Raw genomic sequence first — 12240 nt, 5'->3', positions numbered from 1 at the left:
TACGGTCAGCCACCAACAAATGTATAATGCCATTAATGAAAATAAAAATGGGGTTAATATACAGTGGGGCAAAAAAGTATTTAGTCAGCCACCGATTGTGCAAGTTCCCCCACTTAAAATGATGACAGAGGTCAGTAATTTGCACCAGAGGTACACTTCAACTGTGAGAGACAGAATGTGAAAAAAAAATCCATGAATTCACATGGTAGGATTTGTAAAGAATTTATTCGTAAATCAGGGTGGGAAATAAGTATTTGGTCACCTCAAACAAGGAAAATCCCTGGCTCTCACAGACCTGTAACGTCTTCTGTAAGAAGCTTTTTTGTCCCCCACTTGTTACCTGTATGAATGGCACCTGTTTGACCTCATCATCTGTATAAAAGACACCTGTCCACAGCCTCAACCAGTCAGACTCCAAACTCCGTCATGGCCAAGACCAAAGAGCTTTCGAAGGACACCAGGAAAAGAATTGTAGACCTGCACCAGACTGGGAAGAGTGAACCTACAATAGGCAAGCAGCTTGGTGTGAAAAAATCAACTGTGGGAGCAATCATCAGAAAATGGAAGACATACAAGACCACTGATAATCTCCCTCGATCTGGGGCTCCACGCAAGATCTCATCCCGTGGGGTCAAAATGATCATGAGAACGGTGAGCAAAGATCCCAGAACCACACGGGGGGACCTGGTGAATGACCTGCAGAGAGCTGGGACCAAAGTAACAAAGGTCACCATCAGTAACACACTACAACGGCAGGGAATCAAATCCCGCAGTGCCAGACGTGTTCCGCTGCTGAAGCCAGTGCATGTCCAGGCCCGTCTGAAGTTTGCCAGAGAGCACATGGATGATACAGCAGAGGATTGGGAGAATGTCATGTGGTCAGATGAAACCAAAGTAGAACTTTTTGGTATAAACTCAACTCGTCGTGTTTGGAGGAAGAAGAATACTGAGTTGCATCCCAAGAACACCATACCTACTGTGAAGCATGGGGGTGGAAACATCATGCTATGGGGCTGTTTTTCTGCCAAGGGGACAGGACGACTGATCCGTGTTAAGGACAGAATGGATGGGGCCAAGTATCGTGAGATTTTGAGCCAAAACCTCCTTCCATCAGTGAGAACTTTGAAGATGAAACGAGGCTGGGTCTTCCAACATGACAATGATCCAAAACACACCGCCCGGGCAACAAAGGAGTGGCTCCGTAAGAAGCATTTGAAAGTCCTGGAGTGGCCTAGCCAGTCTCCAGACCTCAACCCCATAGAAAATCTGTGGCGGGAGTTGAAAGTCCGTGTTGCTCGGCGACAGCCCCAAAACATCACTGCTCTTGAGAAGATCTGCATGGAGGAATGGGCCAAAATACCAGCTACTGTGTGTGCAAACCTGGTAAAGACCTATAGTAAACGTTTGACCTCTGTTATTGCCAACAAAGGTTATGTTACAAAGTATTGAGTTGTATTTTTGTTATTGACCAAATACTTATTTTCCACCCTGATTTACGAATAAATTCTTTACAAATCCTACCATGTGAATTCATGGATTTTTTTTTCACATTCTGTCTCTCACAGTTGAAGTGTACCTCTGGTGCAAATTACTGACCTCTGTCATCATTTTAAGTGGGGGAACTTGCACAATCGGTGGCTGACTAAATACTTTTTTGCCCCACTGTAATATAAACACAAAAGATTTGGACTCCCTCAGACTGTCAGGAAACATAAATGATACAATATATCAGAGAATTACGGAGACATGGCTTATCTCAGTCAGACTTGAGTCAGACTTCCTGTGAGAGCTGTGGTACAATGAACCTATTATGTTAGCACAAAAATGTCCAGTGATTCATTGGGAGGATGAAATGCTCCAACATCAGCTGGATCTGTAATCAGACAGAGAACAACGGAAATAAGACAGCGATTCGGCTGTGGGTTGTGATGTTGACAAATTTGTGTTGCACGTCTCTTTAAGGAAATAATGCGAGACTTTAAAAGACATCCATTCTAGGTAGTCGTGTGCATTATTAACGTTCACATCTGGAAAACAAGGGGTAAAGTAGCTATTTGATCAAAAGATAACTACCAGTGACACTGCATGTGTTTAAAAATATTGTTGCTGATCTCAAGAGGAGGAAAACATTTGGACTGAAGAATACTCCTCTTCCTTGGGACATTTTAAGTATTTAGTGTTATCTATCCTTGTACATGCTTTATGTATGTGTAACATGTAACATCCTGTTGAATTCAGTTGCGTATGTCCACAAAGATCAGCAGGTCAGCTGATCACAGCCGGTACACTAAGAAAATCTGCTGGAGCTCACAGAAGAAATTATTGTGAGTTCTCATTCTTTTCTCCACACTAAACCGCTACAGTGGATTTTGGGGTTTCCCCATGTGCAGAATCCACTTTAACCCCTGACACATTTTCTTGTTTAGAGGAAAAGTCACCCTCTACACTGCAGGCAACACAAAATAAACTTCTTCTTTTTCTATGTTCATGTTCTGCATACTTGATTCAAGTTGAATACATTCATTAGAAATAAATTTTAGATCAGGAATTATATAATAAAGACTGCATTGCCATGTACTACTGTCATTTTACTATATTACGATAGCTCAGTTAGCTTTGCACAAAAATAGCTGGTATAGAAATGTCCTCCAAAGAGCTACTTTACTTTGAGTACATTTCAGAGCCTGTACTTTTCACTTCTACTTGAGTAAAGAAGTCAAATCAGTACTTTAACTTTTACCAGAGCACTTTTTAACAGAGGTATTTGCACTTCTGCAACCTCAGATTAGCACCATTGGTATGTTAAAAAGACTGGTGGTCGCCATTGCTACCCCCAAGCCAAGCTCCTCAATGGTATCAATTTGAAAAGCCTATGTGACACTTTTCTTCAGTTAATATGTTCACAAGATTTTCACAGAGCTTGACCTCTGACAAGGTAACAGAGATGCAAACTATGGTATCAGTTGGAAAAACCTACATCAGCTTGTTCAGTGTTAATGTGTTAAGCCAAAAAACAACTTCGCCAAATCAAAAATAGAATTAACACCTTTCTGACAACAGCAAAAAAAAAAAAAGAAAAACAAACTGATCGTGTCAGAATTCTGTAGAAGTAGTTCTGGCAGATCTGTATCATTGCATTAGGCCTTTACTAATAAAGCAGCAGTCGAACGCACTGCTCAAATGTGACATATACACTCACCAAGCTATGTCTACTGATGCTCCGAGTCTTTCAAAGGAACAATGATGGATTTCACACAATGACAAATGTAAATTTATTTTATATAATAGACGATTAGCTTTAACATCACTGGACAGCATGAAAGCAAACACAATACAGCATAAAAAAAACAAAAAACAAGCTCCACCTCTCCCTCTGCTACAAGCTTACAAATCTATTAAGGTAAGACATTACCAGGACACACACTGAAAAGCAAGGGGCAAAAAAACCCCAAAACAAACAAACATGGTTTAACAAAGTGAAAATAGTTCTGCATAAGAGTTCCCTGCAGGCACAGTTACTTTATAAGCATCTCTTTGCCAAGTTTAGCCTCTCAAAAAGCCAGCCTAAGTTTCAGTCGTTTTTTTTTAAATTTGGAGTGAGGTGAAGCTTGTAAGCCAGCTTCGTGAGCCTACGCTAAGACCGGGCAAAGAGAAAATATTAAACTTACAATTTTACTTTTACTTCTTGCATAGAGTACATAATATGTGCAGCACAAAAATGCTTTATAAACCTGAGGGAAGGAAAAAAAAATGGCATCAAAAGAACAAGTCAGGCGCTTTCACAGGTATACAGTACACAAAGATCAGCCAAAACATTAAAACCACCAGCCTGGTAATATGTAGGTCTGCTTTGTGCAGAGAAGCCGCTGCTGGCGCCTTCTGCAACGCTGAGCTCGATGCTAAACCCACGTGAATGCCAGCCAAACATTGCACTGTAACGAAATGTTCACTTCAGCCAGCACAGTGGTTTTAATGTTGAGGCCCTACGGTGCGTAATAGACGCATACAGATAGAGGATTCTGAGTTTAATATATGCACTCATATATGGATAGCTAGTGCACAAGAGAAAAGCTAAATAGTAGCACTATCATTTTACAGGAGGCAGGGTGGCTACAAGGCCACTTCACTGGTGATTGTCAAGAAGAAGATAGAAAAAAAGAGTCCCATGGTGTAGATACACAAATAATAAACAGCGCAAGTGCTAAAGTACTACTTTGAAAAAAATAACAGTGATCCCTTGTTTTCAACATTTCACAATGCAGACAAAAAAATGCAGCAATCTTAAAAAACAACAACAACAACAATAATAATAACAATAACAATATGGAATGTTTTCCCTCATGATTACCAGGAATAGGATGGACTGACATCTTCAGGCACTTCAGAAGAAATATACAGCAGAGGTAAACATTAGTGCAAAGCCACTTTTAAGGCAAAGGAATGCTTCAGCACGTGATTGCATAAAGACACAAAACTAAAAAACGTAGGAGAAAGTGAGAGCAAAAGGCAGAGACGAAGGGCACAGTGTGGTGATAAGATAATCGCTTCCAGGACACTGGAGCTGAAGTGCAAGCAGAGAAAGTGTCTGCAGGCAGTGCAGAGAGGCCAGAGATTCCAGTGCATGTCTGTCTTTGGTGTTGGTTTAACAAAGGGCTACACAGAATGACAATAAGGCGAAATGATCAGATTTCAAAGCTGAGAAGGTAAACTGCTGTTTCCTGTCAGCGCTGTGAGAAAGCACTGATCTGTACTTATGATCTAAAATAATATTCTACATCAAAAGTCCCTTTGTTTTTAAATCAGCATTGTCATAGCAAAGTGCAGCCCTGTAAGTGGTCCTGAGTCAGTGGAGTGTACAGGCATCTGTGTGTTCGATAGAAAGTGGGCACCTGTTATTTGTATTGGTCAGAGCTAATCAGAGGCATAAGCTGTGGAGTTTTTGGTCCTGGGTGCGACTTTTTCTCGGGCATCTCCGGCGCACCTTTTCTCCCTATGGCCACCTCGGCAGCGGCCTGCCGCTCGCACAGACTCCCCAGCAGCTGAGCCGTTTTGAAGACTGACGCGTGACCGGCGGGTTTGAGAGACTGGACCTTTTGCAGGTTCTGGAGCGTGCGTAGCATCTCAGCCGACACGATAGGCAGATGCTGTTCCTGGATCAAACTGGAGCTGGTGGGACGCAGGACGGTGTCGCGCTGAGCTGAGGGCCTGGGAGCGGGCCTGGTGCGCTGTGAAGCGGGAGCGCGGCCGGAGACGGGGGACGATTTCTTTGGCGGTGGCTGAGAATCTTCCTGCTCCTCCGCTGAATGGTCATTAGACGATACGGTGCTGTCAGAGTCGTCGCTCAAGCCTTCGTCGTTGACGCTGTTGTCATCGTGGTCCTCGTCGTCTTCCTCTTTGATGCCATCTCCATCGGTGATGTAAATCATGTCTTTGGGGAGAGAGGTGAACTGGTAAACGAGGCGCTGGCCTTCGACCTTATTCAGTATGCCTCTCTGGTAGTAGTACCTGCATGGAAAAAGCAGAAACCGACAGCTTTCAAATCTGCTACAGTTTTTAATTATTCACGTCTCATTTGTAAAATCTCAAATTAAAATGACAAAAAAAATTGTTTTTTGTCAAAAATATATTTTTGACTCTTTATCGATGCATTTTAATCCTGTCTTACTGAATACAGAATACCGTTTTCTTGGTGTACTGTGATTAGGTTCCATACCTGCCCCTTTCTTACTAGCCTAGATTGGATAAACAGTTGCATTTACATACATAAATTAAAAGTTAAATGAGTTAAACTGGTTTAAAAATTAAAAAAGGTCAAATTAGTACTGTACATTAAGCTTCCATTTGATTTTATTAAGCTCTACTATTTATTAGACCTATCATAAAAACAAGAAAATGCAAATATTTTGAAATCTGCCAAAAGTTTGTTTAAAACTACAAATGATATTGTTACGTGTTAGACAAACAGCAAACTCAATTCACCTTTTTATACCCAAATTTGGGGCAACACACCGGACTTTTCTGAGAAGCCGGGAACGAATCAGGCATACCGCTCAAGCATTAAAACTATTTTTTTATGTTCAGGAATGTAAGTAAATAAGCGTTATTTGGCATCTTAATCAAAAAGTAACAACATTGTGCTCTGTTGAAAATTCACAACTAACAACAATTATTGTATTCTAGCATTAAAAATATCATTTTTAATGCTTTAATGCTTGTGTGTGCTCACAGACTAACATTAAAACACAAACATTAAAAAATAATTTTGTTAATTAACAATACTGCTAATTTAGTGGCATTCTAATAAATTTGTTAAACATTGTAAACTGAATGATTACTTCACACTCTTAAATGTGCCATTACTTGTACAAAGCCAAAGCTAGGAAACGTGTTAATGACTGTTTATGTCTTTGCTTTCAAGTTGTGCTTAATAAAACCTCCGAGTTAAAATATAGGAAAATTAGCATAAATGACCTTAAAAGGCACTTTTGACATCTATGATTGTTCATTATTATTATTATTATTATTATTTCAAATAACAGAGAGAGAAATTTCAAAGAACATTACAATTCTATCTGGGAGCTGCCGTGTTGTACCTGAGTGCTCTGCCCATTGTCTCATAATTCATATCTGGTTTGTTTTTGTGTTTGCCCCACAGCCTGGCCACTGCTTTTGAGTTGACCAGCTTGAAGATCCCCGCTTGAGGATTAGTCCATTTGATGTAACGAGGGCAGACTTGTCTATCTTGCAGCAACTCCATCAGGAACTGCCACAGGTAAAGGGTGTTTCCGCCTGAAGCGCGTGAACGAAAAAGAAAAACAACAGATAAGATTTGGGTTAAATCACTTTGGTGAAGACCTACTTTCACAGCACGCTTCCCCAAAACAAGCACAGTTGCATAATTTACTTGTGCAGAACTTGGTAGGGGTGAGGTGCACACACATTTATATCATTTCAGGTGCAGTCAGGTGACTTGTGCTGTGCTGTGCCTTTATAGGGAACAGGGTCTTGTTCTGTTTGACAATACCTTTGTTGTATTTGTCCTTCTTTACTGTAATTTCTGGCGTGGGAGACTCTGCTCTTCGATGTCGAGGTTTCCTGCCTGCACACACAGGCACAAAGTCAGTCACAAACATTTTACCCTCGAAATTCTACCCGTACAAGAAGCTGAGCAGGAAAGTTACTGACTTTTCTTTTTGGACCGCAGCTGCGACGCAGGCTTGTTTCTGTGCAACAACGACCACTCTGACTGATTGACGGTTCCCACAAGCCCCTCCCCCACAACAGGAGTAGTGATGACATCGCCAAGCGATGGTAAGAAGGTCTGCGCTGCAGGGGTTCAGAAACAGATTTGCTAAAAAAACCAGCAGCACTGTAATGCCTAAAAATAAAATCTTGCACCAAAATAATCAGGAAACAGCATGCTCGAGGTGAACACAGCTGTGCTTACAGTAGTGTTCCAGGGAGAGGGTGTCAGCGCACTCCATGTTGAGTAACGAGTCAGGAGAGACAAGCGTCTCCATGGTCTCTTCCTCCCCACTTTCACATGGCTCCACTACAAAAAATAACAACCACAAAAAAATGATCAAAGAGTAAAACTTGTTTTTGTTGATGTAAATTTGGAGTGTGTCCAATGCAAATAGTTACAACTATATAACAGTGAGCTACTAAACAGCGTTTCCAGGTTCTCCTTAGTAACTGCAGATGTAGTTTCTATTTACAAACTATTAGGGGTTTTTTTTCTTATTGTTGGGAGAGACATCAAAAACATTATTGAGGTAAAACTAAACAGGCAAAGTTTAGCAACAATTATAATGTTTAGAAAGTGGGCATAAATGAATATGAACATCACGGCATTAAAAACAGACTGGACAGTCCTGTGGTAGAAGTCGATACATGTGCTTTTGGACACTTGAAACTGTTGTCAGTGAACTCAACTCCTTTCTAGCTACAAAGGTTAAAACCACCATGCATATATATATATTTATATATAAAAACCCTCAACATATTAGCAAATTTTAGAAAGGCTTCCGCTCTCTGGTTCGAGCTTACTCTTATATTGGGCTTTTTTACTCTAGTAGAGAACTTTATACATACATGCCTCATTCACACAAGTATTTTTTCTATGGCGAAGTGCATTCTGTCTAACATTCACACGCATTCATACTTAGCTGGACAGACAACAACTTCAGGTTCAGTATCTTGCACAAGGGTACTTTGGCAACCAGACTGGAGCAGCCAGGAATCAAACTGTCAACCTTCCGATTAGTGGAAAACTACCTTCTGCGCTACAGTCACCTCTGTGACATGACAACAAAAACCAGCACATCTGCAAGGACATCACTAACGCTGAGTCAGATAAACAGGTTTTGAAGGACAACATGATGACTAACAATTTTTGTTTCACCGAGACAATCCAGACAATGTTCTTCACATGTTACAACAGCGTGGATCACTAGTAAAAGAGGGTGGCTGTTAAACAGGCCCGTCTGCAGTCCAGACCCACCATCCATTAAAACATCTGAATACATTTTAAAATACAACAGAGGCATCAAACTGCTGAAATCCTTTATCAAATTTCATTTTCCAAACAAATAAAAAAACGACAATAATATTTAGAGTGAATTCTAAACACTCCCAGAATGTTTACAGAGGTTTTTAATGCATGAGTGATGCTTATATATACTATATATAATAGATGTATATCTATTTTTGAGGGTAAATTATGAAAGACAACATTTCGAACTGTGTAATTCGCATTTGGTTATCCAAAGCTATTTTTTGAGCTGTACTGATGTGAATAATTTTGATGATGTTTATATGTATTTATTCATTTGCTTCCTTTTGCAGGGTAAAATATATTTAATGAGCAAAATGTAGCGTGGGTACATATAAGTACTGCTTATGCTCAAGCCAAGTCATGACTTAGTACACAAAGTTTATAGTTTATATGTGCTGTTTATGTGTGATGGCTGGATAAAAACAAACATCTGGCTTGTTTTTGCTATGCTGATTTCAGTTAAATAGAAAAAGGCTTACGTGACAGCAAATAATTGCACTCTGTTTTACACTTCCCTTCTTTTGGGAATGAAAAAAGAAGAAGAAAAACACACAAATACATTTAATTATTATGCAGATGCTACAAACTCTTCCAGCATTAGTTCACTTTCATTAATGTACACATCAGTAGCAAATGAAGCCAATTCTATAATTAATAAAAAAAAAAAAACTAGAATAGAAGTCCAAAGAATATTTGCCTCCAAAACACAGCCGGATGGAAGAGCACAGAGTAAGCTGGAATTCTTACAGACAACAAAGAGCTTAGTGATGTGCAGCTCTTGAGTAAACTCAATGACACCGAGTCACGGTCACTGACTCCAAGCAGTTAGACCTCAAGTGCTTTCCGTCCAGGTAAATAACACTGACAGACTCATATTCGGCTGCTTGTTAGCTTCACAAAGACGCTGTGCTGTCTAACAGCTTACATCTCCCCACGTGCATGTCCTCGAGGCTAAACATGATCAAAAGGGAATCTGCGTGTGTGTGTTTTTTTATGCGCATCTTGTTTGTGTGTGTTTGTGTGTGTGATGAGCTGCCCGTGAAGAAGCAGTGAGCTAGAAAACATCTGCTAGCTAACAGCTGTTTTGTCGTGGACTCGAAAACACTTTCTGCCGTCGGGAGAAGCAAACCCACAGCCTGTCACAACAAACCGCCACGTTTAGAGAAACATACGAGATGGGCTGCTGTCCCAAAACGGTTGTAACGTTCAAGTAAAGTGTCTGTAAATTATCCACAAGTGCTGCTGTTACTGTGAGCTAAAGTTAACCGAGCCTCCTCCTCGCCATGCGCCGATTCAGCTGCTCCCTCCAACCTGAACACTGACGGAAATATAACCCGACACGGCGATATCACTTACTTTTCAAATGTTCGTGTGAGGAACAAGCTATAGCATGTGTGCTGTAGCTCGCTTTGACCACGTCTACATCCTAATATGATTCATTTAACTGTTGTTTCCCCCCCAGGAACAAGCCAGGAATGTTTTCTTTTTTTACTTCCTGAATTTCAGCAGAGGGTGGTCCATGTGCGCGAGGGGCAGAACACGCATGTGCACAGCAAGGCTGTTTTTTTTTTTTTTTCGAAACCGCGAATTACTTTTATATTTTTTTAAATAAAATTTGTATAGAAACTTTCGTTTTCTTTTTGTAAAGAAAAAAAAAAGAATTGCACCGTGTCGCAGACGACAGGGGATCTTCTATCATGAAATGTGAGCCTGACAGGTACAGAAAGGCTGAAGTGAGTGCGTATGTGTTAGTGTGCTTGTGTGTGTGTGCTGACCTTTGACCAGCTGCTGGTGATCCTGTGACTGTTCACACGCTAGACCTGTATATGAAAACAGGTGTGAATGTGGAACCTGCTCTACAATCACCGCAGGGCAATCTGTGAGACTCCCCAGCTGCAGGACACAAAAACGGCATGAAATTAGACGACATCAGAAGTTTGCCAGCAATTCCACACAAAGAAGTTCATCGCTGTCTAGCTCTGACTCACCTGTGACATGTTAAAGTGGTCACTGGCAAAGTCAAAGATGAGCTCTGACTGTTGCAGCATGGCTGAATGTCCCAAAGCACGCGTACAAACTCTTAACTGGGCGAGGATAGCATCACAGCGTCCCCTTGAAGTCTGGTAAGAAGTGAAGAGGTTTGATGTGTTGTCGAATCAAGGCAGGTCCCGTTTCTGGAGACAATCCTTCCGATGAACACGCAGATAACTTGTCAGAGAACTTCCCCCTGGATGGGATGAAGCCTGCGTCCTTCCATGCAGCGAGGCTTGGTAGTGGTAGAGTGATGTGAGTGTAATTATTGACCAGAGATGCAGAGGCGTCACAGGAAGCGCTCACCCGCTCACTCTGCACCGGCTCTCAATGAGGAAGTGCTAAACTGTCCTGTGGTCTGACAACCTGCCAGAGAAGAACAGAGAGGCACACACACAAAAAAATATATGGGTGAGGTGGGGGAGTTGAAGAGCTGTTGGAGTCAAAAACAAACACCATGACCACACCTGCAGACGCTAAAATTAGGCTTTGAACAATTTTACTTTTTTGCGCATTGCCGAACATTTATTTATTTATGTGTTTGAAATGTCTCTGGTCTCAGATGCAGAGAAATGAACATCGTAATTTGCTTCCCCCCTCTGTCACGTCTCATTCTTTTGCTCTTATCTGTCTTCTAAACTGGGCTAAACCAGCAACAGGAAGGAAGTGTTTGCAGTGAAATGTGTGTCTGCGCTGTGTGTGCGGTGTGAGTCGAGGGGGTTGGTTGGGTGGGTGACAACATCATGTCTTTGCACAATGTTCAGCTTTTGGTTTTCAGGGCCATTTTGTGCACATTCATCACGACATGACCGTGAAGCGGACGTTTAGCACAAAATTGCAACCCCCCACTCAACTCCTTTGCATTACTCCCTCTCATTCTCTCCTGGTTGCTTGTTTTTCTGTCCCTCCTCTTGTATCTGGCCATCACAACATTGTTAATTCCCTTGAATTCCTTTGTCTTCCCTTTGCTTCTAAAGCCACCCCTTCTCTTCAGTCCTCGCTGTTTAATAATTCCCAAGTTTCGGTTAACGTTTAAGTGAATTTAGCAGTACAGCTGCCTCCTCCTCCTGCAAAAATCTACCGTGGGCTCCGAACACTGTTGCCACTCCGTCACTTACCTTCAGCATCATTGTTCTGAAGATCATCCCAACATTTAGGTTTTGTGGCACTGTGACCAAATGGCTTCAAAGATAATCCATTCTAAACATTATAACCCTGTAAATCCTCTGTAACCTAAATAGTATCGCACCTCCTTTTTTTTCTTTTTCCTTTTTAAATAGATGGAGAACGTGTGGGTTTTCTTTGTCTTGGTGTATGCGTGTGAGAGATAGAGGCAAAATATGTTTGGGTCAGTTATCACGCAGGAAGCACAGCTCAGTTAGGAGGCACCGCTTCCTGAGTTCCTGCGCCAAACCACTGCCAGCATGTCTTTGCCAGCAGTGGTCCTCTCATTTTCGATTTCCTGTGATGTTTGCAGCCACTTGGCACTCAATAATTTAGGTGGGACATTAGCGAACTGGGGGATAGTTTACTCCCAAAACCAAGAGAAGTTCAAGAAGAAGTCAGCAAGGAAAAGTAGTCATTTTTTGTTCATATGTAATGTGCATCACTTGATGTTAGGGCTGGAACCAGCAGTTTAGTAACAAAAAATT

At 41.4% G+C, this 12240-nt stretch overlaps 1 protein-coding gene across 2 annotated transcripts; it reads right to left on the bottom strand.

Moving 5' to 3' along the window:
- Positions 1–3248: 3248 nt before the first annotated feature.
- Positions 3249–11678, bottom strand: LOC102780394 (ETS-related transcription factor Elf-1-like). Of its 2 annotated transcripts, XM_006786967.3 has the most exons (7): positions 10546–11678; positions 10333–10450; positions 7448–7552; positions 7186–7326; positions 7025–7099; positions 6594–6789; positions 3249–5505 (listed from the first exon to the last, which is right to left on the bottom strand). In XM_006786967.3, the coding sequence occupies exons 1-7, from the start codon at positions 10603–10605 to the stop codon at positions 4893–4895; spliced, it is 1308 nt and encodes a 435-aa protein (XP_006787030.2). In that variant the 5' UTR covers positions 10606–11678; the 3' UTR covers positions 3249–4892. The 2 variants fall into 2 exon arrangements, with proteins under 2 accessions (XP_006787030.2, XP_006787032.2); XM_006786969.3 differs by lacking the exons at positions 10333–10450; positions 10546–11678 and adding an exon at positions 9914–10042.
- Positions 11679–12240: the final 562 nt, after the last annotated feature.

This window comes from Neolamprologus brichardi, chromosome 18 (genome assembly GCF_056152115.1).
Source record: "Neolamprologus brichardi isolate AB-2024 chromosome 18, ASM5615211v1, whole genome shotgun sequence".
Lineage (NCBI taxonomy): Eukaryota > Metazoa > Chordata > Actinopteri > Cichliformes > Cichlidae > Neolamprologus > Neolamprologus brichardi.
This window is presented reverse-complemented; position numbering and strand designations above follow the sequence as displayed.

What these genes read in the sequence shown, in the direction of transcription:
- LOC102780394 (XM_006786967.3), bottom strand. Translation starts at nt 10,605, where the DNA reads ATGCTGCAACAGTCAGAGCTCATCTTTGACTTTGCCAGTGACCACTTT. An exon ending in ACCACTTTAACATGTCACAG is followed by an intron (nt 10,451 to 10,545) that starts GTGAGTCAGAGC and finishes TGTGTCCTGCAG; the next exon opens with CTGGGGAGTCTCACAGATTG. An exon ending in GAAGGACAAATACAACAAAG is followed by an intron (nt 6,790 to 7,024) that starts GTATTGTCAAAC and finishes CACGCGCTTCAG; the next exon opens with GCGGAAACACCCTTTACCTG.